Source organism: Hippocampus guttulatus, chromosome 10 (genome assembly GCF_054856545.1).
Source record: "Hippocampus guttulatus isolate MCC_2025c chromosome 10, RoL_Hgut_1.0, whole genome shotgun sequence".
Taxonomy (NCBI): domain Eukaryota; kingdom Metazoa; phylum Chordata; class Actinopteri; order Syngnathiformes; family Syngnathidae; genus Hippocampus; species Hippocampus guttulatus.
In genome coordinates this window covers 18862145-18889660 of record NC_141270.1, presented here as the reverse complement: position 1 = coordinate 18889660, position 27516 = coordinate 18862145, and the positions used below count along the sequence as shown (strand labels likewise).

Genomic DNA, 27516 nt, shown 5'->3' with positions numbered 1-27516 from the left:
CATGGATCAAGGGCGATTCTGGCAGCAAATGTCCCCGAGGGGCAAGTAGGCTCCCCACTGCCTGCTCTTTTCGTCAAAAAAATTTTGTCGATTGCATCGAGAGACCAGCCAACTAATTCCATGGTTAGTTCGGATGAAAATACGGTAGGAGGCTAGGAAAAGTTAGACAAAGACAGCACAAAGACTAAGTGGCGAGCAAGGAGAGGGTGGGTGGGGTGGGGGGGCAGGAGCTGAGCAAAAAGCGTCCACCTTCGTCGAGAGCCAAGCAGGAAAGGGCATTTACATGCAAAACGGGTCTCTACTTACAAAATTTTCTAGTTAAGAAATTTCTTCCAGAACCAATTAATTTCGTTAGTAGAGGTACCACTGTATATCAAAACAGAATCCGTACACAAAAGTTAGCATACCGTTACACCCACCAAAATTTAATGACCGTGGAAATTATTTTAATAGAAAATTGTTTTGAAAGGCAAACAAACTGGAGTTCAACAAGCATCCCAGGACAGATTGTGATTGAGCCCCTGTGTATTAAAAGTCAGCAGTCAGATTCATGAATTCATGCATTTGGACATCTATTTTGGACACTATTCTCGTATTTTTCTCTCCAAACGCCACCACAATGGATTTGAAACTAAACAAGATGCTCTTTAACTACAGACTTTCAGCTTTGCAGCTAAATTTTGTAATACACGACAAAGTATACCAATTCCAATGAAGTTGGGACGTTATGTTAAACAGAATACAATGAATTACAAATCAAGTTCAACCTATATTTAATTGAATTCACAACAAAAGGGAAGATATTTAATGTTCCAACTGATAAATCATTGTTTTTAGCAAATCATTAAATTAACTCTGATGGCTGCAACACGTTCCAAAGAAATCTGAGACGGTGTAATTTTTATCACTGTTTTAAATCATCTTTTCTTTTAACAACATTCAATAAACATTTGGGAACTGAGGACACTAATTCTTGAAGCTTTGTAAGCGCTATTCTTTCCCATTCCGAGGCGCCCAACTGTTCCCAGTTAGCCTGTTCACCTGTGGGATGTTTTAAAAAGGTGTTTGATGAGCATTTCACAACTTTCTTAGTCTTTTTTTGGGACACGCTATAAGCCATAAAATTTAAAGTTTATTTGCTTAAAAAAGTTTTTCAGTTTGTAAATTAAATATCTGTGTGTATTTGTAGTGTATTCAATTAAATACAGGTTGAACATGTTTTGCAAATCATTGTATTCTGTTTTTAAATATGTTTAATACAACATCCCAACTTTATTGCAAACATACATGTATGTAAAACATACATGCACTGCTCTGAAGACATTGTGAGCTTTTGAGAAACATCTTTTCACTTTCAACACTTTTGTTACAAGCTGAGAGGACCAAACAATTTTTCTATGATTTAATGTGGACAAAGGAGTTATGAATAACTATGCTTCAAAATATTGAAGTGTACATAAACGGTACTATGGATAAATCATAGCCACCATATCTGTTTGCTATAATGACCATTAATAACTACCGTATTTTCCGCACTATAAGGCGGACCTAAAAAGCATTCAATTTTATCAGAAGCCGACAGTGTGCCTTATAATCCGATATATGGATCAAAATTCTGATTTCTTAGTAGTATTTTAAATGTTCTGTAAAGCGCTTTGTCACAGCTGCAGCGGTTGTGAAAACTCTATATAAATAAAGCTCCATTGTATTGTATGGTATTCCCATTACCGTAGCTCCATCTTGTGGATGCAAAACGCAACCGTGGCCACTATTGTAGCTTCTATTCTATGTGCCTTATAATGCGGTTCATCCTTTATGTGAAAACAGTTTTAAAATAGGCCATTCATTGAAAGTGCACCTTATACTCCGAAGTGCCTTATAGTGCGGCAAATACGGTATACAGTATTTCATAGAACTCATTCAGTAGAGCTAGGACAAGCTGAACAATTAACAAGTGAAAAGGTGAAAAAAAAACATTTGTGAAGTGCCACACTTAGGTTTGTTTGTAGTTTTGGCAGACAACGCCATGGCTCAAGAGGATCTTGAAAAGACGGATGGCACCATTATCCTTCTTAGGAGAATGGACTTCCATTTTTGCCACAGTGACTCAAATGGTGAAAATACTGTGTGTCTGTTCAAAAATGTAGGACGATGGCCGTTTTCTGAATTATTTTTTGCTTTTAATCGTCCCTCATTTGCAGTGATCCCTTGCTTATTGCGGTTAATGTGGACCAGAACCCCCCTCGAAAGAGGAAAATCCGCCAAGTAGGTAGCCCCCCCCCTGTACAGGTATTGTATAAATAGCAAAATACAGTAAACATAAACATGAAGTACTGTATATGTTGCTCTATGAGACTTGCTGGTGTTTTGCTGTCTTTTGCTGCCTCTCACGGGCCTTTTGCGGCATTTTCGCTTTTTTATTTTTTTAATGAATATCTAAAAAATCCGTGATGCACTGGAACCGCTTAGTAGCGAGGATCACTGTACATTCTGCTGCATGTTGTGAGACGACAATATGCGTAAACACATTTTCAGTTGGCATTTGTTGTTCAATGTTGAGCTACTACAGACATTTACAATGAAAATCAAACAGACACATCACGCAAAATAGGGAATTGTAGTTCTCTTCAAAATGATAATGTGAATGCCTAATGCGACACTCAAGCCACAATGCCAAATAAATCGAAGACTATAATGTTTCTCACTATGTCATCATGGCAATCTGCAAACCCCCATGCATTATTGCTCCATTATACAGATGGACAAAAGCTCCAAATAGCAAATACTCCAATAACTAGTAAAAGATGCACATACGGTGGACTACTTTACAGAACCCCCCCCCCACCCCCCAAAAAATGGCATTTGGCAATAACAATTCAATGACTTTGAAAAGACAGTTGCTTCAAACATAACGGCTCCCCAGCAAGACTAAAACCAACGGAAATTTGATCGATAAAAATCAAGCTCCAGCCAAAAGGCCGCTTATCACTGGGTCTTTTGTTATTTATATCAAGCCCTTGGATCAAATAGGGTTGCAAAACAAGGATATTATTTATTGTGGTACCTTAAAGGAGAACTACAAACATCGCTAATGATTTGGTAACTTTCCTTAAACAAACACACACAACACAAACTTAAATTAATGAAGCCTGCACATGTACCAGTGTGACAGGGGACTTTACCATTAAACTACACTTGTTAACATACAACAAGTGTATATCAACCTAAACCACTTTACAGTAGATAAAGTGTCTGTAGATCCTCCATTGGTACACAAGTTCGAAATGGATATTAATTGAATATGTGTCGTGAGATATTATGTGAAGTATTGAAGTACAATTAATGAAGGTTCAAGACAATAAAAACTCAAAAAAGTAACGGTGCTCGCAATCAATTTTTACAGACTCCCACTTTTAAGAGAGTGGAAACATTTTTTCCTAACAAGAAAACCATTGATACCTACAAAAAGGTGTCTTTCAGGAGGACTTACTCGGAAAGCAGATATTTTGCAATCATGAGTAAAAAGGAGAAAGGTAGATAAGCTGGTGATATGACCTTTTCCGGATGGCAAACCCTTTGATCCTGAAGTAAGTGGTCTTGCTGGGCACACACCGACTGCAGACAGCTGATAAATCCAACTTAAATGCCACCCCGAATTATCTTCTCCATACACTTATTAACACAAAAACGAATTAAGTGCTTTGAACTGGCCCTGCTGAAGAGCGCTGCACTGATATGGGGTACAAGTCGTACCAGTCAAGAAGAAATGCATCATGAAGAAGAAAAAAAAACATGTATGAGTCACACTGTACTATCAGCTACATTTATTTGGGAAACAACAACAGCAGAGCTCGGACTGGCAACCAAAAATTCTCTTCCCTAATTGACAGCAGTCAACAACTTTCAGTTGTATTGAAATGGGTTTTTTTATTTTTAGTTTAAGGTAGCTTACCATAACTAAAATCCCCATGTTGCATTGTGACCAAAGTCAAAAAGGTGTAAAATCCTGGTGAGTAATTTCGCCCCTGTGCTCACTCATCGCCTGAGTCCAAGTATTGACACCAGAAATGTGCTGTGTTTGGGGACATTTCGTAAAAAAATGTCTTCGGAAAAAACATGCAGGTGAACCCACCAGCAGTGAATACCCATATTCAAAAATAATATTTTTCTATAGGACATCACCAACCTATTTGAAAGACACTAACATCAACAGTCAATTGAGCAAGTGCAGCTAGACGTATCTTGTTTGTTCTATCTGTAGCTAGTTCGGTCGGCAGCTGTCATGATTGCTTTTACGACAACACATCAGAATGCTAAGACAAACCCTGTCTGACGATAGTCTAAGTCCAGCCCACATTCCATATTAGTGGCCGAACATTCCAACGGTTGGTGAATTCTGCTTCACAATGATAATAATGGTTGACAACGACGGATCAAAATGTGAGGGGTCGAAGGGGAGTGCTAGAATCTATCCCAGCTGACTTCGGGCGGAAGGCAAACTACACCCTGAACTGGTCGACAGTCTGTCACAAGGGCACATATGGAGACAAACAATCATTCGCACGCACGCACACACGCACACAATTTTCAACGAGATGGCACATATTTCAGCCCATATCGCTGGAACATACTCATTGCGATGGAGGGAATTTACTGCACTGCCAACCAGAAACATCAGTGTCACATATTCAATTCAAAGAGAACAACAATCCAATAAGAGTCAAGAATATTTCCATGTCAGCTACTCATTTACAAATTCAGCCCTATCATTTGCCAGACATTTTTAACCATCTAGAATGGCTTGAAAATGGTAACCTGTGCATTTCCAATCCAAACTGTCTTGAACAACTGATTAAAGGGCTTCAAATATTATTCTTTCAATGAAAATAAAAAGTAGATGTGGCATGCGACCTTAAAAAAAAAAAGAGATCAGACCAGTGATGCACACGGAGGGGGGGAAGCAGAACTTATATTTTACCGCCACCTAGTGGACAAGAGTTGAACTCATCACATGGTGCTGTGCCATACGAGATGATTAGTCTCCCTTGAGAAATGTAAATCATATTTAAAACACACGCTTTCAATGTCCTTTGTATATGTGAGGAAAGGAAAGCAACATGAAGCTTTGCTGGAGCCACAGCCAGTAGTTAGGGCTGGCATTTCACACTCAAATGGTCATCAGTCAAGGCTGGAGCGATTACCGCGCTGCCTCCAAATTGCGGCAATTACAAAAGGTTTGCTTCGGGCCTCAAAATGTCCTTTGCCACACAAAATGTCAACAATGGGATAATCTCATGAATGGAAGGGAAATGAAAATAGGCTTGTATTAATGTGTCAATAACCCCGGGTGCAGCCAATATATCGCATCGGAGAAGGAAGTAATTGTGTTACACCAAAACGGGGGCTCATCAGTCTGCTTTGATTTAGCAGCGTTTATTGAATATTCTCATTTCATTTCAAAACTTTCCTGCAGACTTGCTGCTGCTCTTTCTTGGGCAGATGTTTGCCAAATTATGATTAAAGGCCGAACAAAGGAATCCAAAACTCCAAACTGAACATAACCTGGTGTTAGAATGGCCAAGTCCAAGTCCAGACCCAAATCTAATTGAGGATCTGTGAAAATGATTTGAAAACTGCTGTTCACAAGTGCTCTCCATCTAATCTAACTTAATCAAAAATTTCAGTCTCTTCTCTCTACATGTGCAAAATTGAGAGACATACCCAGCAAAAGGTGGTTCTTTAAAGTTAAACTAAGAAGGGTTGAATAATTTTGAATTTTGTTCCACCTCACGGTTGTGTACCACTTAATTCTTTACAAAGAATTCCAATTGTATGTTTTTATGTTTGGAGCCTGAACTGTGCAGAGATGAAAGTGGACTTTCCTGAAAATACAAATACAAATATATATACCGTATTGGCCCGATTATAAGACGGTGTTTTTTGCATTGAAATAAGACTGAAAAAGTGGGGGGTCGTCTTATATTCAGGGTCAAGGCGTTATATCCATTCACGACGCTAGATGGCGCCAGATATCATTGAAGCGAATCCTGAACTTGACTCCCCAGGCCAAAGTGAACCCGTCACGAAAATAAAAATAAAAATAGCAGTAGGACGAAGAAGAAAATAAAAAATAGCGGTAGGAAAGAAAAGAGAAGAAAATAATGGAAGAAATAACAGAAAATGGAGAAACATAGCGACAATCTGGAGAAAAGTGGATCAAAGATCGGCCAGGTTAACTGTGGTAAAAGGTTAAAAAGCTCAAGAGGGGTCCAATACTTTTTGAAAGTCACTGTATGTCCTTTTTTTTTCCTCGGAGTAACAACAAAAATTAGGAGAAAATAATGGTGAGATGTTACTCACTCGTTTGATCGAGCTCCGGGTTTTCTCCTTCCACTGGTGGCTGCTCAGCTCCAGAGTGCAGTGAACATAGGTTTCTCTCTCATATGAGCCCAGGATGAAGAGTCTGCGGGAAGGGGAAAACAGGATGCCTCAGACAAGATATCCAGTGCCGTGAAAAAGTATATGCCCATCTTCTCGATTTCAATTGTGGGGTTTTTTTCTGTACAGTTGCCACACTTCAATGTTTCCAACCATCAAGCAAATTGGAAACTGCACATCACAAAGACGACCCAAGGAAAGGCAGCAATAACTGATATCAAGCATTTGTGATAACTGATGATGAGTTTTTCGCGTCTTCACAGAATAGTTTTAATTCAGACATATTGGAGGGTCGTCGAGCATGGACGACCTATTCAAAGTCATACCACACTATCTCAATGTGGTGTAGTTGCTGGTATCTTTCAGGTGATTGTCCGACTGCATTATTCAATCGCGTTTGATCTGAAAATGATGGCTGTACATTTGCCTGTTGGATTTTCTGGTCGATAGCTGCATTCATTTCCATTAATTACACCAAGTCCAGTCTATTAAGAAACAAACAGCCTCAGACACACACTGCCACCGCCATGTTTGACTATTTGCATAGTGTTGTTTTGATGTCATTTTTCCAGCAGATGGTACAGAACCACACTTTCCAAAATCTTTTGTCACATCAGTGAACAGAATATTTCTGTAAAAGTCTTGGGATCATCAAGTTGTTGCTTGGCAAATGTGAGCCAAGTCTATGTTCTTATTGTCAGCAGATTTCTCCTGCGGATAACATTTTTGCCGAGTGTCATGTACGCTGACCTTTAATGAGGCCAGAGAGGCCTGCAGTTCTTGAGGTGTCATTCTGGGCTCTTTTGTGACCTCCTGGATACATTGTCATTCACTTTTTTTTTTTTGGTTGGTTGGTCAATTTTGGTTGGCCAACCACTCCCAAGAAGGTTGACCACTGTTTCCACTTTTTGCCATCTGTGGATAATGGACCATGGTTCACTTGAGTCCCAAAGCTTTGTAACCTTTACCTTCACTTTCTTTGAATTGTGGCATGACACACTTCTTTTTGTAATCGTTGTAGACCACTTCTCTTTTCCTGCGGGCAAAATTTAAGTAGCAAAATAAATGAATGAATGAATGAATGAATGAACTAGGGGTGGCCAGTAAAATTTAAAATGTATCTGATGGTAGGGTGATGGAGTGGATTTACTGGAGCATGATAAGCCTCGTGGTTAGCACATCTGCCTCATAGTTTTGCAATTTGAGGGTTAAGGATTTTTTGGGCTCCAGCCTTCTTCCATACAATCCAAAGGCCATGTGAGGTTTTCCAAACATAATTTTTAATATTCCTTAAATGTCCTGCAAACTGATTCTCATCATCATCGTGCAACTCCTTACAAGCAAAATAGAGTTTATCAGGTCAGCAATGACATGGTCCATAGTTTTTGCACTGGCATCCTGAGCACAGTAGGGGGCGGCAGTTTGCTAAATTGTGATGCCTGTTCTCTCCAAACCAACATTCAACACTCCTGTATTTTTTTCCCCCAATAACATGACAGGGGTTTTTTTATACTATATTTACAATTTTAGACCTAATTGTTTAGGTCTAAAATTGTAATGTAGTATGTATGTAGTGTAATTGTAGTATGTAAATAAGAATAATTGCACCATTCTTCCCAGTGTGACCCTACTAATCTGTACAAAGTAGACGACGTACCATTGTGTTATGTGTTCTGTTGTATTATTTTTGTGATTTTATGTTTAATGTTCTGTAACGTGCAGCTGTTGTGAAAGCACTATATCAATAAAAATGTATTGTATTGTACTGTACCCGATCAAATTCTTTTTTACTTGAGTTTCTTTGTGTAATTTTATTTCTGCTTCATTATATCAGTGTATCAACACACCAGAACTTTATATATGAAAGCATTCTGGAGACACATTTAGTTGCGCCATATTCATCCTCTTCAGAAGCCTACACAGTATTGAACTTGCAAAAGTACACACCTCCTACCCACTATGCGTAGTGTAGACTGAAGAGTGTGCCAGCGTCCTACCATTTCTCATCACAAAATTATATTTATTTTAACTCAATTGTCTTTTCACTAATGCTTTTGACACACAAAAGGGCAATAATTAGGTTAACAGCAGTGAAATACGGTGAGGATCATGACTGGTGAGGCACTGACTCCACTGGAGTTGGATGTAAAAATTTGAATCCAAAACAGGAGATTAAAAGGGGAAAAAAAGGACCTTAACTGAAATACTTGTTTTCAAAGTTCTGAATTTTGCTTCAACAATTTCCACACTGTTCAACAATGTGGTAGCAAGAAAAAAAAAACGAAACAAAAAAATAAAGGGTATTTACTATAAGGTCAAGTTCATTGTTGTTTTTTTGGCAGATTTTTCTTTTGTAAAAACCTTTTGGGAATACAGTACCCTTTGATATGTAATATGTTAGGAAAGCCCAGATCACAAAATTACCCACATCTGGTATAAAAACTGCCTGTTTAATGTTTGTCACAAACCAACCCATGTCAAAATCAGTAAAGAATTCAACGGGTTATAGTTGCCAAAATTTATTGGGAGCCAAACAATTGGCGGTTTTTACAGGGTGGCAAAGGCCTTTACCAAATGTCTTGACCCTTGTTGCTACCCAGACTATTGGCAATGAATCTGTCAATACTAAATCCAAAATGTTATTAGAAATATTCCTTATATTGTCTCCATAGAGTGTATCAAGAGTGTATTTAAAATTTACTCCCACTCGGGTTCACAGGAGACATGATGACAGTAACCCCAATCCCACTATGGGCCGAACAATTGTGACTGCTTGTGTGTAGAAAAATGCACGTTCAAGTCAGTGTTTGTCAGAGTTCGTTCAAGGTCGCAAATGTTAGCAAAACGTTTGCCGAACATTCACCAGACATTCATCAACAGTTTTAGTGAATTTCCTTGTCACAAGGAAATATGTTCCAAATCCCCTTGCGACAGGAAAAGTACAGGTGAACATTCGCTCCCTTTGAAACCACACCCAATTGTTCGCTGGTACACAATTGTCCAGCTGATCACAGGGCACATGTAGACAAAGCGGGCAAAATCAGAGTCACGCTCAGATGGTCAATTTAGAGTTCTCAATTAACCTAACATTCAACTTTTAGGAGACCACGGGGAGAACATAAGAACACTACTCCACCAAACTGCCCACAACGCGTTCAAATGATTTAAAATTACGTTTGTGTTTTGGATATGCCAAGAAAGCAGAGTTACTGTCATTTGATGAAGTTTCAAATAACGTCAGTCTACATTTCACTGACTCAGTTTCAACCAAGATGTATGCAGATTTTTGCATCAGTGATTTACGAGATGAAGGCAATTTGATTGTAATGGACAGAACATGAATTATTGATCTGATCATTCTGTACTCTAACCACCACACTAAAACAAGGTTCACACGTTCAGTAAGGCAAGTGTATGAGACTTGGCAACACCACTTATTTGTCTCTAAGGGTGTGTGCGGCTTAGGAGAACTTTCAACAAACAAGATGCCATCCAGTGCAGCCACGGCGGTCAAACACAAGACTTTCCAGATTTCTGGTCAAGATACATTTTTTTATTATTATTAATATTTTTTTATTATTGGGAAAGGTATTATTATTATTATTATTTGTTTGATAGAATTTATTTTACGGTATAGTGCCGGTGAAAGCAATCATCCAGGGTCAACAACTCCTGGTGGGCCCTCCTCACTTAACATCCATTTAACGACTTGCCTCATCCAACACTGCAGGCTAAAAGGCGAGGCGAGGCCCCTGTACAGTAGTAGTGGTAGCAAGATGCATCCTCTTCACATCTGTAGCTCACCGTTTACTGAAGATACCACTGGATTTGCTGTACAAGGTGTCGAGTGAGGAATACGTCATTGTCCATAACGGTGGAATTTTGTACTTCGTATGCATTTTAGCTTGTTATTTGGTTCCTCAGCTGACTATGAAGTCCCAAACGATATTTGTAAATTGTTCAGTGAAATGTAATGTTATAAATGTAAAAATAAAAGGGTTACATTTGTACCTTTCTGTGTCGAATGGCTAAGAGTACGCCTATTGCACCAATATAGGGAACAACATTACAGAGAAGAGAATGAAATACAATAATCATCCTACATTATACAGAGATGAAAGTGGGCTTTCCTGAAAATATATATATATATACCTGGCCAATCACGCATGAATTAGTTTACACAAAACGCTATTCAAATACTCGACATTCAATGATTAATCTTCCTTTTGTGTGCACACTTGCACCCTTTTGTGGCTTCCGTTCTCGCCAAAATTTCGAAATCTCCGAGATATGGCGAGGCCATGACAATGCTATGCGAGGGTATTACTGTTGTGGCGACGCCACTCGAGCTAAGCGCACCTCAGCAGTAGATAGTCTGCTGCTATCTGCTGTGCGTGCGTCAGCGCGAACATGTACGCAAGCGCGTCTTTTGATTTCAACCAATCAGCGCCAACGCAACCGACGTCACACACGACAACAGCAAAGCTAAGCTAGCCGAGATGACACTCGAAGTTGTACGGACACGTTTTTCTGCCAATCTGTGTGTTTCCCTTTTTGTCCAAGTATATTCTTTACGACAACAACTGTCTTGTCCACAGCGTCTTTTAATGGTTCCACTGGGGTTTAGCAAGTGTGTTTATAAAGAGACGAAAATCTCTTTACTGTTACTAGTGTTAGTGCCTCAACATGACTACGCTCATGAAAGCAAAACTTCTTCTTCTTCTTCTTCTCCTTTCGGCTTGTCCTTTTTCAGGGGTTGCCACAGCGAGTTATTAAAACAACGAACTCAAACGCGTGTTCGTTCAATGTTGCCAACTAATATCCAGATTAATTTTAGGCAATTTTTCCTCAATTCTCCGGAGAAATTTTCATTGAAATTAGAAAATCCGGAATTCCGGGAAAATCCGGAGGACTTTCATCTCTGAAAAAAGATAGTCCAAAAGTCAATGAAAATAAATAAGGTGGTGTATAAATGTAAATAATGAATACAGTTACTTTAGGAAAGAATAAGCAAACAACAACAAACCTGCAATTATTAAGAACTATTGATACACACCCAAAAAAGCCCCTCATGGCATGCTGGGCAGTGGGTACGCCTTCAAACTACAAAAAATAGCAATTTGCATTTTGAGCCTCAGCAAAACAAAGAATAACAAAACTGACAATCATAGATTTTTAAGTTTTTCCGAGAACTGAACGGCAGAGACTGCCCCAAAAAGCTTAATTCCCAATTAAGCTGCTTGTGTCACCCGCAGCTGTATAGTCGGCAGGTTGAGGTGAGACGCTGCAGTAGCTACAGATCGCAAATTTCGGCAACAAGCTTCGGCTGGCTACTACTGTCTGCTAAAAATGTTGCGGTTTCACTCCTAAATCAGTAATCACAACCTCCACGGCAGCAAATAAGATACACTTTTGACAAGTATCATTCTCACAAAGCGATGACAACTCAATGTTATCGTGAGGAACCAGAATTAAGTGCTTGCGTAATTGACTACACTTCATAGCAGTCTCGCTGGAACCACGTTAAAGCAGCATATCGTCGTCGTCCTGTGGAAAAAATGTTTGCGCTAGTGGGGTGTCCAGGTTTCATACTTTGGGGTTCACACCAGTGAATGACAGCACACACCAGTTAACGAGAGCGTGACCTCCCTCCTCTTTTGGGTGGGGTTATGGGTCCTGACTGATGTTTGTGCCGATACACAAAATAGCACCTCAGTCAGTGTCTCATCACTGGTGAGCTATTTTTGGAGTAGGCCCGTGGGCTACTCATATAGCCTTTGATTTCTCCCTGGTGCCCGCGGGCACCACTTTGGTGACCCCTGGTCCATAACGAACACCATGTTGAAAACTAAGCGGTGTCCATATGTGCACTTGGCACCAAGACACCCTCCAGCAGTCACCAAGGCAAAACTCGTGCATGGGAATAGTTCGGCATGGCCATGCCAAGCAGGCATTACGGACGGGTTCGAGGAAATTCTGATCCATCATCCTGTGTCTCAGAAGACGGAAGCAGTTCACCGTTTGAGACTGTGTGTAGTGGAGATGGGGCAAAGCTGACCTTGACTCAAGAAGGTGGAAAGAATATTTCAAAGACCTCCTAGATTCTGCTGACACGCCTACTTCTGAGGAAGCAGAGTCCTGGGACTTTGAGGTGAGCTCTCTCACCTCTGGGGTTGAAGTCACTGAGTTGGTGAAAAAGCTTCTCGGTAGAAAAGACGCAGAGGTATTCGAGATCTGCTCAGAGTTCGGGGACAGTGCCACTGGATTGGTATACAGGGGTGGCGGTCCCTCTTTTTAAGTGGGGAGTGCTGTTCTATCCCTGTACGACAGGTGTCCGAGTTTAGTCCGCGTTGCCAGCAGGAAGATTTGTTTCCAATGAGGGCTGGGCTCTGCCAATCATGCCCTTTGTCACAGGTTCTGTTCTTCACCTTTATGGACAGAATTTATAGATGTAGCTGAGGCGTTGAAGGTTTCTGGTTTGGTTGGTCTCAGTATTACATCTCTGCTTTTCACAGATGATGTGGTACATGTAGCTCTTCAAGATGTGATGTTCAACTCGCAATAGAGTGATTCGCAGCTGAGTGTGAAGCAGTTGGGATTACAATCAGGACATCAAAATGTGAGACCACAGTCCTCAATCTAAAAAGGGTGGGGTGGGCTCCCCTGGTCGAGGATGAGATCCTGCCCCAAGTAGAGGAGTTCAAGTCTTGGGGTCTTGTTCACAAGTGAGGGGAGGACGGAGCGGGAAATAGACAAGCAGATCGGTGCAGCATCCGCTGTGAAGCAGACGATGTATCCGTCCGTTGTGATGAAGAGGGAGGTGAGCCGAAAGGCGAAGATCTGGATTTACCAGTCGATCGATGTTTATACCCTCACCTATGGTCATGGGCTGTGGTTCATGACCAAAAGAATCCTGGATACACACAGCCGAAAAGAGTTTCCCCCGCAGGGTGTGCAGGCTCAGAGATAAGGTGAGACTCTCCGGGAGGGGCTCAAAGTCGAGCCGCTGCTCCTTTGCATTGAAAGGAGCCAGATGAGGTGGCTCGGGCATCTGGTCAGGATATCTCCTGGACATCTCCCTGAGAGGTGTTCCAGGCATGTCCCAATGGAAGGAGGCCCCGAGGATGACCAAGGGCATGCGAATGATACTATATCTTCCGGCTAGTTTAGGAACGCCTCGGGATGCCCCTGGAGTCCAAACTATGGACACAGGGGGACTAAATACTGTATATATGCACATCACATTAAGTTTTTGATTAGCCTAAAATTGTTAAAATATGTAAAATGTACGTTGCACTTCACAATGTGCTACATTGTGTTCTTTGGTCACATAAAACCTCTATAAATAATAAATCAGCAGTGACATAAATAACATGGAGGTTTGTGGTTGTAAGGTGGCAAAATGTGAAAAAGTTCAAGGAGTACAAATACTTTTTCAAGGCATTGCACATATGTTCATAGTTGATTAACGTCAGATGGACAGGTTTACCAGCACTACAGAACAGCATAACGAAACGAACATTATGACTGACCTGCTACATTCAATCAGCGTAACTTTGAGACGGCCTTCCACAAGTCTGCTGTCCTGGACTGACAATTCTAAATCAGCGGTCGATCCTTGAGGTGACTGTACTTGGAATGGGAAGAAAGGCTTGTATCTGAAGAGGAACAGAAAACAAAAAAATAATACTGACATGGCATTCAATAATTTTCGAGTGGCATGGTCACAACACAGGCCTGTGGGGAAATAATCCCCCTATGGTATAACTTCTACAAAAAGTGAGCAATCCTCTTGAAGTCATTCTTTGAACAATATTCTTTAAACGTTAACAAATTTACCAAGCAAAGTTCTACCTTGGAAAGGTGTGTCTTTAATTGGGTGTAATTTGCAGGGAATGACAACTGTGTTTGTCCAAGTGACAACTAGGTCTACTGTAAGAAATGTACTTGGGTGAGTTTCTTGGCGGAAAACTTTCTGATTCAGTGCAGTGTTCTGGTTAATAAGGAAACCTCTGAGCAAGAGTATAATCTAACTTTTTTTCCTTTGGTGCACCAACACAAAAGTGAGGTGCATCCAGATTTTTAATTGCATCACATTCAACACCGCCTGAAATAGAAGTTGCACCATCATCACCAGTACAAACAAGCATGTGCATTAAACGAAAGGATATTAGATTTATTATACATAAATGTTTTGGTTTTATGGGTTCGGCTTTTTACTGTATTTTTGTTATGTGAAATGACTTCACATACACAACGTGATTTGCACTGACTGTGTGAAGATATGCCCTTATCTCCCAGCATAAAATTATTTGGTGAAATGAATTCAATGCTTTGAAGATATTATTTTATTTATATAAATTAAGGAATTGATGAAGAAAGTTTGCTGGAGGTCAAAATGTATTGTGATAAACCAGAACAACAAACAATGTATTGGAATCGGCAATCTTTGTTGTTTACATTCACCTCAAACTCTTTGAGGTCACAACTGGGACAATCCCAGTGGGATAAATCTGAATTAACACCTTTCTCGAATGCAGCAATACTTCATCAGAATTCAACCGCAATCGACTGGTTGGGCACTCCTGCTCTAAATTGTCCTTCGGCGTACTGTGAGTCTGACTGCTTGTTTGTCTTTGTGTACCCTGGGATTGGCTGGCAACCAGTTCAGAGTGCACCTAGCCTTCTGCCTGGAGTCAGCTGGCTCCAGCAAACCCGTGTCCTTCGTGAGGTTAAGCGGTTTGGATGAGGAACGGATGGATTGATTAATATTCAGACCCAATGCAGCAGTTTTACTCCCTTTTCATCAGTCATCTGTGCTTTAATCAGACACTTGAGCTGACACACGGCTGTTGTGATTTTGCCGTGGGTGTGCCACTGGTTGTAAAACGGGCTTGAAATGACTGAGAATATTTACTTACCATTTTGCAAAAAAAAAAAAAAAGTCTACGTCAAACTGCTTAAACTAATCTTATTCCGTTGATCAAATATTTCTTCGGGGGAGTTCTGTCATTTGTCACTCATCACGGGCGATGATTATTACGATAGCTGCTAGCACCATGGCGTTCATCGTGTCTTCTTATTAGTTAAAATAGATTTATGGTTTGTTTTTTTTTCCAGACAATGGTCTTTTTTTGCTGAAGAGAAAATCTCTTACCTAGCTGACAGTTTCGGCTGCCACATCAATCTTTGTCGGAGCTGTTTAAAAACACATCACAAGGAAGCAGTGACAGCTCCGACGAAGGCTGAAGTGACAGCCAAAACTCTCAGCTTGCTAAAAGATTTTCTCTTCACCCAAAAATAATAATTTTTCTTTCAAGTGTCTGGGGGGGGGGGGGGGGGCCTTCAACTTCCACTATAGCTGCTGTTACAACTAATAATTACTTCTAATAATAACGGCAATAATAACATTTGCACATAAAACAATATATTTATCGGTCAAAAAAAAAAAAAAAACTCGGCCGCAATTTGGTAAAACTCAAATAATCTGGCCCTCAGTTAACGCTAATGAGGGAACCCTGTTCTACTATGTTTGTTGTTCCTGAAGACTTGCTGTTGTTAAAAATGCTCACAAAACCAGCATGCATTTTGATTTGAAAATAACATTTCCCACAACTGGAGTTATCAGTCGTAATAGGAGCTGTAATGCGTGGATTACCGGTGCCTCATGTAGGCAGCAGTGCCAGCCCTCCCCTCCACGCGACTACCATCTGTGACAACACAGAAAATCCCGAGGTCCAATTTTGATTCACTCAGGCTGCTCATCATTACATCATCATCCCACACTCACTCTGCATGATTGTAGGTGATTCACAGGCTCGCACCATTGCCACAGCCAGCTGGATATGTGGCTCAAAATTTACATAACGCTGGCGTCGGGGGGAGAAACCTCACATGTTGGTGTCTGTCGTATTTTGGTAACTGTCGTATTTTCCCCACAATGTTAATGGTTGAACAAACATGCCGTTTTTGGGGTCTTTTGACGATTTTGGCAGTACAAGGTAATTTGACACGTAATTAAAAATCACGCACGCACTCACTCAAAATAAACACACACACTGAAAACACACGCACGCACTGAAAACACACACACACACACACACCCTCAGGTTGAGCAGTTTGATGTCTAGCTTTCTCGATACAGTGCACCGACATGAGTCATGACCTCCAAGACTAGAATACTCAAATATTAAGGCTCTGCTCATGAAAGCAATTATTCAAAACTGATTCAGCGAAGTCGATGAACTATGATATCGAAGTTGTTGATCAGGTTCGCTTTGAGGTTAATATTGATTTTCTATGCTGTTAGAAGGGCGGCCCGGTAGTCCAGTGGTTAGCACGTCGGCTTCACAGTGCAGAGGTACCGGGTTCGATTCCAGCTCCGGCCTCCCTGTGTGGAGTTTGCATGTTCTCCCCGGGCCTGCGTGGGTTTTCTCCGGGTGCTCCGGTTTCCTCCCACATTCCAAAAAAAAAACATGCATGTCAGGCTGATTGGACGCTCTAAATTGTCCCTAGGTGTGAGTGTGGGCGTGGATGGTTGTTCGTCTCTGTGTGCCCTGCGATTGGCTGGCAACTGATTCAGGGTGTCCCCCGCCTACTGCCCGGAGATGGCTGGGATAGGCTCCAGCACCCCCCGCGACCCTAGTGAGGATCAAGCGGTTCGGAAAATGGATGGATGGATGGATGGATATGCTGTTAGAGATTTCTGGCTGATTACGAAATGCAACAAGCAGCCCAAAGCTCATCGCCTTAGAATCTGTAACAATTTAGACGCAAATACAATCTGCTATGACGGGCAGCCATCAAAATGTGTCATTGTAATTGGCAAAAGGTGCAGATAATGACAAGTTAGTGTCATTCGGGGCACACAATGGAGTTAGTGTTAAATTGGCACAGTTCATCAACCACTTAACAAAAGTAAAAAAAGGTATCATGAAAAGAATTATCACAAATAAAATCACCAACATTGAAGAGATCTGATGACAAAAATGAGCAGAGAACTTTTGTGACCCAACAGAGCTGTAGCCTCGAGGGACAATCCAGGGATACAATGAGAGACTGTGTAAATAGCAAATGCTGCCTGGGTACTGAATGAGTTGCTTCATGACAGCAAGGAAAAGAAAAATCCATTGGGGAAAACGAAAAGCCACATGATATCCTCAACTGGAATTGTGCAGAGGCCAAATGACACATGATAAAACTGCACACATACAAAGAGTTCAGACTGTTCTTAAAAAAATGGATCAATAAACGCAATTCTCTGAAGTTACACCATCAAGTCTTGAAAAAAAGACAAATTGGTAATGATGTGTACTGTATATTCATTGGGGGAGGGGGAGGGGGGGTTGGATTTTTGTACCCATGGGGGCTGAGTAATATAGTGGATTGGATAGCACACTCCAACGCTTAAATGTTAATAACTACAAATATCGAATAATGTGGGCTTTTTATCAATCTATAAAAGCTGACATTTAAAGAAGAATTGTGGGATGAAATCCCTCTGCTATTTTACTTATTTACAATCAATTTTCAATCTGGTCATTCGTGTCAGTGATTCCCAATCAGTGAGCCGTGGCACAATAGCGTGACTTGAGAGAGCATCGGGTGCGATGGCAGATGGTACATAATTAACTTGTGTATACACTTTTTGCAAATCGTTTTGCTAAGTGGTGTGCGGTGAGATGTTTTTTCCGATGTGAAATAGCGCCTCATGTTACAATAGATAATCAAATCCTTCGGCTTCCATCCTCCATCGTGGCTGAAATGTCAAATGTTACATAAGATTTTTTTTACTGCCCGAAGGCTCTCTCTCAAAACAAAATCTTTTGAGAGAGAGAGAGATTGATCGATCTGATATGACCAAATACACTGGCCGAAGAAGCTGGGATAGGCTCCACCACGTCTTCGATCATCATGAGGATCAATGGATTAGAAAAAGGATGGATGATCAAATACTGCTACTATTTTAAAAAAACACTAATCAGAATTTCTCCATGAAATTATGGAAGATGATTCTTTTTCAATGGAGAGGCCATAGTCCTGCTACCCTTTTCCCCCCCAGTTAAAATTTATGAGAAAAAAATATTATTTCCTTTTTGGAAGTGTTGTATTTCTTTATAATAGTGTACTTTCACTTTTTTTTCCCCATATTTGATCATATTTATTTTTAACCATACACTGGTTAAATAAAGAGGGGTACAAGTACAGGTAAGTATAACTTAGTTGTGGGGCTGGATTTATGAATGTTTCAGGCTTCAAGCGGGCTCACAGAACCAATTACGTTTGTCAGGTTTAGGGGCGAAAGGTTCAGGTATTTCTACCCATTGCGACAGCTCAAGTGGGTGAACATGATTTGGTCATTCTTACATATTTGTTGTTGGGGACACGCTTAACAAAACTGTAAAAACAACAATTAATACTTGTAAACATATTACCCAGTACACTCTTCTTAGACTGCTACCCTATTTTTTATGTAGGAGGTAATGACATCAGATGAGGAAATTAGGAAATTCACTGTGCTTTAAATTTTGTTTTTGATTTAACCTTAATCCAAAATGTTTTGTTTTCCATCAATAGAAAGCATAATTTAAAAGTAGCAAAGTACACAATCAAAATGTAGTCTGCACCTGAAATAGGAGAAAAAAAATCCTGCAAGTAGGAACATAATTTTTTTAGCGCTATAAATGAATATATTGTAACGAACTAATTTATGTTTTGTTGTTATGTGTGGGGGGGCTTGTGAAAAAATATGTCATGTTCAGTTTCTTTCAGTACTGCCAAGTTCATAAATGCAACACTGTGCATGGTCGCTTAGGTGGCAATGGAAAGACACCATGAGGTAGCGGGTGTGCTTTGCTATTCGTGTTCAATATTAACCACGGGCATACAAAAACTTGTGTTTTGATTGTCAATAAACATGGGTTCACGAGTGCCCCTGTAATCTATAATAGATGCTACGATATGTTAGCGGACCCAAAATGGCATTGTGTTCCATCAATTGTCATTTTATGTTAACTGTTCTTTTGATGGCGGCACGGGCACCCGCAGCGGCTCCTCTTGTTGTCTGGTTGAAAGGGAAGAAATTTCATCTGTGCTGTATGTTACACATAGAGCACATTTGACAATAAAGTTGTACGTGACTTGACTTGACAAATACACACAGTACAGTAATCTGTGTGTGCTAATGCTAGCTTCCAGACACAACTATTGCCTTTCTCAAAAATGAAATCAGAGGCCATCAGTTACTTGCTTCCTATTTTAGATGCTTATTTATCACTGCCATGCTCCCATTAAAGGGAGGTTTGGAACCTATTCAGTATTTTGGGTCAAATGCGCCCATGCACAATGTTCTTCTACTTCTTCCTTTCATAACTTTGCTGCTCTGAATTGGGAATTTCTCCATTGTGAGACTAATAAAGGTTTTCTTATCTTATCTTATAAAACCTTCGGAATCTCGTGCTAACACAGGTTAGCCCTGACACTCCATTTCCCACAATGCTTCTGTTTACTCAACTCAGCTCAACTGTATTTATAGAGCACTTTCAAACAGCCATCGCTGCATCCAAAGTGCTGTACATGGAACAACTAACATATACAACAGTAAAGCAACAAATCGGTAACAAAGACGGTAGAAAGCACTGAACAGCAAAACCAAGAACAAATCTGAGTCATGCTCAAGGTTTACATCAAGGATGGCCCAGTTGACCACGACTGCACATGTGCCACAGAAAAGGCATAGAGCCAGCAAGAATTAAGTAGTTACACGAACAACTCTTCGACTGTTAAATTAATTGTCGATTTTGATTTTTGATGCCGTTGTCAAGGGTCAACTAATCTTGGCAACATTGGAAGACGACCTTGAAAAAATAATCACAAATTAAATCGCAATCATATTGAAGGGTAAAAAAATAAATAAATCGCAATTACACCATTTTTCAAAATCGTTCCCTCCGAGTAGATATTCAGGGTTATTTATTGTTTGAATTAATATTAAAGGGATGCTTCACATATGTATGTTATGGGCAGCAATACAGTTAAGATTTTGTCTGTAATTGTGACGGCCAATATTTTTCATGTACAGAAAATTACTTTAAAAATGACTGAAAATAAAATAGCCGTTACATGTTTGTCAACGCTGGCCGAGACTGCACAATGATATAGACACACAACTGCGCCAAATGGAATGCATCTATCCTAGTGTTAATCCTGAAAGAATGAAGCCATATCGTTTCCAGAAAATACTGTGAAATAATTCTACCAAGTGAGATGCCACTTTTGATGTGAAAGCTGAGCATACAAAATACACTCTGGGGAACAAATGGATCAGGAAGTGCAGCAGACATGGCACTTGTTTGCAGCTGCACACACATGGACAATGCTGGAATTAATAGAGTATGTCCTCCTACCTTGCACGCATGATGAACAGAGTGTTGCTTTGCAAAGTCTCAGCAGCTTAATTTTGGTGCGCAGACTCTGCTCATTCTGGACATAACAACCCAGAAGCCTGCGCCGGAGAAGGTCTCATTTTCACGACGGGCCAATCTGGAGTTACGTCTTGCCTCAGACGGCCGTGATGACAGTGAAACCAAATAAATATTGAATCGTCAAATCGAATTCTTACTTGTACGAATTTTTTTTATTTAATACTAGTTTTGAAATCGGTCATGTGAACTATAATCGTTTGTTCAATGACTGTTAGAGTGAGTGCAAACAGGGTAACAAAATTATTGCAAAAGCTTAACATTATTTATTACACATTTGGGTACAGATTTTCGCAAGGATCTTGGAAGTTGACACACACGATTTGCTTTCACGGGCTACAAAACTGTCAGGGCAGGCCAGATCTGATCCCCGGGACTTGGGTTTGATAACTCTGTTTTAGAGGATGCACAGATCCTCCCTCGGGGCAGTTAAGCTCTTGTTCATTGAAAATATTCAGCACAGCTTTGGTTTTTAATGTTACCTGTGTGGTGTGTCCCATCGCTAACTGAAATGTACTCCTTGTCCAGGAAAATGTTCACAGCACACACGCATGCCCATTTTTGTGCACACCCGGGCCTTGACAAAAATTGCCTTAGTACACTTTTGGTAATAATTGTGGAATAACATGCCGTGCACTTTGTTTGCTGTTTCTAGTTGATTTTTCATTCAGTTAGCATAAGTTACTTTTTGTTGAACCCAACCATGGATGTGTTGAACGTTTCCACAAAAGTCCAATATAGCAATGTAGAGGGGTATTTCTCAGCTTTTATACATTTTTCCAAGCGAAACTAATTCATTACTACCAATCAAGCCACACATGTAAAATTAATGAAGCCTTCCTATAATGTAATACATCAGAATAACAAACTGCATGCTATCTTATTACAAGTGTATCAGAGGCAAATGTAGGGTAACTAAATCATATCACAGACAATGCTTACTACCTACCTGATTTTGTAGTTGGGAAGTGTGTGCTTCTTTTTGATGACCCGTTTGAGTTGGTTGACGATGATGGAAGTGAGCTGAGGAAGGGGCCTGCCTTCAAACTGAGACTTGACCTCAAAGTCCACGAGTGGGTCTTCGAGGAAGGAGAAGGACCAGTGGGTGAAGGGCACCCGGGTGAACTGCAGCCTCAGTTTGCCAACTACGCGCCTCATTTTAACGAATAAGTAAGCAGACTTCCAAAACACCAACTCCACGTCAATGGCGAGGTGGAAGCCGCCGTTGTACTCAATGTCCACCTCAAAGTTGAGTTCCTCCGGCATGCCGTCCTCGTTCAAAGTCACCGGCTTCATAAGTTTAGCGGTCTTGAAGACCGGAAGAGAATTACCTAAAGAAATATCTCGCAGGCTAAGACCCTCCAGCAGCCGACCTGCTGTCTTGGTTTGCAACAGCTCCTCAAACTCTACCTTGATCTTTTTGGTGAGCCAGTGTCTGACAAGAGGAGTGTCTCGCAGCTCCCTGAACAGGAACAAAAAGATAGCATTGAGGAAATGACAGGTTTCTGGCTTGTCCGCATCAACCGAGTCGCTGTGTGCAGGCGGCGACGCTTGTTGTTTGGGGCTGCCACCGTTCACAGACGCTTCCTGCTGTCTCGCTGAGGCGGCCTCTTGCGGCTTGTAACCGGCAGAGGCTGTACCGTCCTGCTGCTGCAGCTGGCCTGGATCGACATGCTGGGAATTAAAGTAATCCTTCAATGCGTTATCAGGTACTACTTTGGCGTACTGCTCGGTCCTCAGAATAGGCTCTGGGCTCCTCCGGTAGATCAACAAGAACTGTAGCATCAACGTGACGACTGCTCCGGAGAATGCAGAAATTAGGATTAAGTAAATCATTTCTAGCAGCTGCCTTCGTCGCCCTCTCGCAGTCAAATTCTATTCATAATCAATTCTTTAGTCGTGTTAACAAAGCAAGTTCCACCTGGTCGCTTTCGAAGCTGCCATATCATCTGCTTCTTTCCGGAGCTTGGGGATCTCCTCCTGATTGGACAAACGCCGCAACGTCATTTGGCGTAATGACGTTTCTTTTGTGGCGTTCACGTTCGACGGATATGTCGGAATTGTAGGTTATGTAGGGGAAGCCCTTTCCACGTTCAACATCCATTACAAATCAATCCAGGCGGGATTTACGACCCTAACCATCCATCCATCCATATTCCGAACCGCTTGATCCTCACTAGGGTCGCGGGGGGTGCTGGAGCCTATCCCAGCCGTCTTCGGGCAGTAGGCGGGGGACACCCTGAATCAGTTGCCAGCCAATCGCAGGGCACACAGAGACGAACAACCATCCACGCCCACACTCACACCTAGGGACAATTTAGAGCGTCCAATCAACCTGCCATGCATGTTTTTGGAATGTGGGAGGAAACCGGAGCACCCGGAGAAAACCCACGCAGGCCCGGGGAGAACATGCAAACTCCACACAGGGAGGCCGGAGCTGGAATCGAACCCGGTACCTCTGCACTGTGAAGCCGACGTGCTAACCACTGGACTACCGGGCCGCCCGACCCTAACCCGACCCAGTTTTAGTTTCACTAAGGAGTTTGTTCATAAATCAGTCGAGGAAAAAGACGAATGAGTAAAGGTGATTTGAGGAACCTTCTCTTCCAGACCAATTGTAATAACACAATGACTTACATAGCTCGTTACCTCATTCACTCCCAAAGACGTTTTTAAACGTCTTTTCAGACTTGGTCTAGAATTGGCTGGTACTGAATGAGTTACATACCTGTTAACTAAGAACCCCACGCCCACTCGTCATTTTAGAATATTTTAAGGTCATATAGTAAAAACATTATTTTTGTTATGAAATAATTTAAGAACTATATAAATGCCTTAATTTTTTTGTGATGGTGATATTTGTCTATGCTAAAGTTAGATCTGTTTATTTGTTTAAGATGGCCCTTGTGTACACACTACTCAAAAAATAGAGATAGTTGGGCTTTTTAGTGACATTTCACGTTGAACCTTAAATGCACTATAGCAGTTACATGTGAATTTTACTGGACCGCTAAACATTTGAATGCCCTGTTCAGTGTTTCAGTACTTTCTGCAAAACTAGCAGTTCACTCACAAGCAGGTGACTGTCAAAATTCACAAAAAAAACAAAAACATGTATTTTTTTTCAGCAAAGCCAATGTCATTGAAAAGAGCTTGAAAAAAGAAGAACATTTCATTCGTCAATATGTGAAGAATTAAGGAAGTTCTGACATTATAAATCCAAAAGATTCGGCCAAAAATTACTCTTTGTTTCAAACAATAGATTGGCCTGTGATCCGTTTTTAAGAAAAGGACGCAGCCAAGCGATCTGAGCTGAAAAGGGTAGCAACTGAAATGTGTACAACAAAACTGTCATCTTGGAAAATTCTGAATTTTCGAAAGTGTTGGCACTGTGTTTGACATGCACAATGCTACACTAGGGCGAGGGGGTGCTATAATCCTGTCAGAAATCTGAAAGCCCCCACAGCTATTTATTTATTTATGGATTCATTCATTCATTCATTTAAGCTTAAAACCATTTTATATTTAAAATTCACAAGTAAGTAGCCATTTTTTTTCCAGTAGAGTTCCTGTTTCCGTGTTTGTTTTGCAGTTGTACCCCATGTGTGTTCGTCAGGACTGAGAGGGGCGGAGTGAATCTGTCAGTTCACTACTCCCATTCGGGAGCTGTGAGCTTTGCTCAAATTTGTCATTTGGCTTGTCAGAATGCAATAAAAATGGCGAAGGCACGAGGTAATTGAAAAAAAAAACCATTCCTATCCACTCCAAAAAATAGCCCAGATTTGAAAAATGAGCCCAGTCCAACTCCTGAAGGAGCACCAACTGCAGAGCTCCTAAGTGCTTCAAAATAGTGTGCAACAAGCATTCCCCAGTAAGAGCAGGTTGAACCAGTGACATGATGCGGGCAATTTGGCCATTTCTATCACACTGAGCAGTGCACACGGAAGACATACTGTAATCAAATACCGTGATTGGACGGTAGGGTCGAAATCTCTACATTTGGGCAAATTCATACCTTATGTTGAATACACATCTCTACCGCGCACCTCTAGAGTATATTATACTTTTGTGTAAAAACGAGAGACCCTCTCAAGTAAGTGAAGTCATGAAAATCGATTTGCCCCACCCCAAAATATCTGCCAAAACCACTTAAGGCTCGTGAGTGTAAAAAATCTTATGGCATCGTACAAATGGGAAGTCATTTTGTTTGCATGACCTCATATATTTCAAAACTACACCATCTCTATCCATATAAAAAAAGCAGGCTACCTTTCAACACTTTCTCGGCGGTCAAAGATGAGATGTCCTGCATGCAGGCAAATCATCAAATAGAAAACGAGGCGATAGAAGGGATCCAACTGTATCATATCTAAAAATTGATGTGAAAAAAACATTTCTAACCAGCCAGATTCATTTTTCTGAGATGAGTTTGATCAGACCTGGCGTGACATGAGAACACAAAAGTGGAGTCAGATTTAATGGAACATACGCACGCATTGTCGCATTCCCACAAAAGGTGTTTGATCCACGAATGGACGAGTACATTTCCTGATTCAATTAGAATTGGTATTTACAATCCTTTTCAACATTCATTCATTCATTCATTTTCCAAACCACTTTATCCTCACTAGGGTATGTAGGGTATATGTTCAACAGTATTTCGCTATTGCAAGTCTTCAAACAAGATCTTCTCCTCTCAGAGGGAAGTGGCTGCTGAGTTTAGTGTGTCAGTGTCATCAGCAGGTTGCAACAGAGATAACAAGTGCCTGAAAGAGTCACAGAAAGGCATAGGGGCGGATAACCTTGGAAATGTTAATGTATCAAATGCCTGGTGTGAATTTTTCAGCTCAGATAATGTAAACACTAAACCTAGATTTTTATCCACATCTCGAAGAGTCCTGAATCCAATATGAATTCAATTCCATGTGTTTTCTTTTATGCCATGATGCATGTCTGGATTGTACAGAGTAAATACTCGTCAATTCTATGACTTGCCCAGACCAATTTCATATCAGCATATCAGGGAGTGGAAATCACTCTTTACACATCTTTACACCCAACAATATTTGGTCAGGGTGAAGATGATCTTGTGGAGGCATCCCATAATCAGGCATTGCTGACGTTGATTAGAAGGAGGGAAAATGTTTGATTATTGGTATGTGTGCATTCTGTTTGATCTCTTTCATGGGAGAAAATCAAGGTCTCAAGCGGGGTCTTGTATATAACTCCTCAGTTATTGTCTCTATTTTTTTGTTGTATAGAGATTTTATTTAAAAAACAAAACACAGGGAAGCTGCATTTGAGATATAAAAGCAGTGTAAAAAGCTTGTACAGCGAAGATTAAAAAATATATATTAAAAAGGCAGCAACACCAACGTGTACATACATGCAAAGAATGCATGGATTCCTCAGTTCCCTGAAGCTGTTCACCTGTGAGTTTCCTCACCTGCCTCTGTCCTCAATGAAGTACTGTAACAACTGTAACCTATCAGACACCAGAATTTGAAAGAGTACATGCGAGTTAACTATGGCTTCAGACGAGAACATTCTTTTCAGCACCATCTACAAGGCACTGCTGTCTAGTCCCATTATATTTGTTCATTCGTTATCAGTCTCGCAATTCGTCAAAATATTATGCAGCATTGTTTTTGGTAAATACCGTATGTACAGTCCACTGAAAGGTCTTCATCGGAGTACACTAGACTCCAGCTGCACAATAATACATTTGCCAATGACACTTTCTGAAGTTCAGTGTCAAGTCATATGTAGGAAAGTAGGCAAAGATCCATCTGGAATATGATGTCTATTGTTTTTGCTCGCATTATATTAAAACATATTTACATTTACACTGTTATCAAAAAATGAAAGTTCTTGTTTTCGTAACCACTTCACAATTGATTATTGTCATCAGTCTCTTGATGTACACGATTAAGATTTTTGTAAAATACAATACAGCATCATCAGTTTACATTTGAAGGTTACACACTAGGGTTGAATAATTGCTGATGGCACGAAAAGGCATGCTCAGTAATTGCATGATGGTATTTACCTTGCTTCATTTGATTGTGTATTTCATACAATCATTTACTGTAAAGTGTAAACATACACCATCATCAAAGGAAGACCACTTGTATGTGTACTTAAATAAACTCTCCTTCGTGACACTGTATATACTTTTGGGTTTATTGTTATGATTCATTATTTTTTTGGAACTATTACTGACGACCACCTTTTTTTTTAGATTTCTTTTAGTGTTTCTTAAAGTCAGAAAGTGGCCATTTGTAATGAGTTTTAATTTTGTGTCATGTGTGTGATCTTTGTTTTTTTCTCAATCATTTGAATGAAGATCCTCTGAGACTGGTGGTTCCATTTTTTTCCGTGGGTCGTATATTAAAGTGTAAAACCGAAAGTAACAACACAGGAGCGTGTTTGCTCACCATTTACAGGCATATCTGGTAAACAGTAGATAAGAACAGATTGGATCAAGTAAATTAGCTCCTCACACTCAAACAGTATTCAATTATTTTACTATGTATTTGTTTGGAGAGGAGATGTGTCCCACTTCCAAATGTGCCTTTCTTCAATGCAAGGAGGAAGT

General features: G+C 40.6%; 1 protein-coding gene across 1 annotated transcript in view; it reads right to left on the bottom strand.

The window, feature by feature from the left end:
• The window catches only part of pdzd8 (PDZ domain containing 8), a 51798-nt gene extending 28923 nt beyond the window's left edge, over positions 1-22875 (bottom strand). The window contains exons 1-3 of the mRNA XM_086122497.1: positions 21868-22875; positions 13971-14096; positions 6361-6463 (exon numbers count right to left, since the gene is read on the bottom strand). Of these exons, the coding sequence (XP_085978623.1) occupies positions 6361-6463; positions 13971-14096; positions 21868-22754 (1116 nt within the window). The 5' untranslated portion in view covers positions 22755-22875. The remainder of the gene's footprint in view (positions 1-6360; positions 6464-13970; positions 14097-21867) is intronic.
• Positions 22876-27516: the final 4641 nt, after the last annotated feature.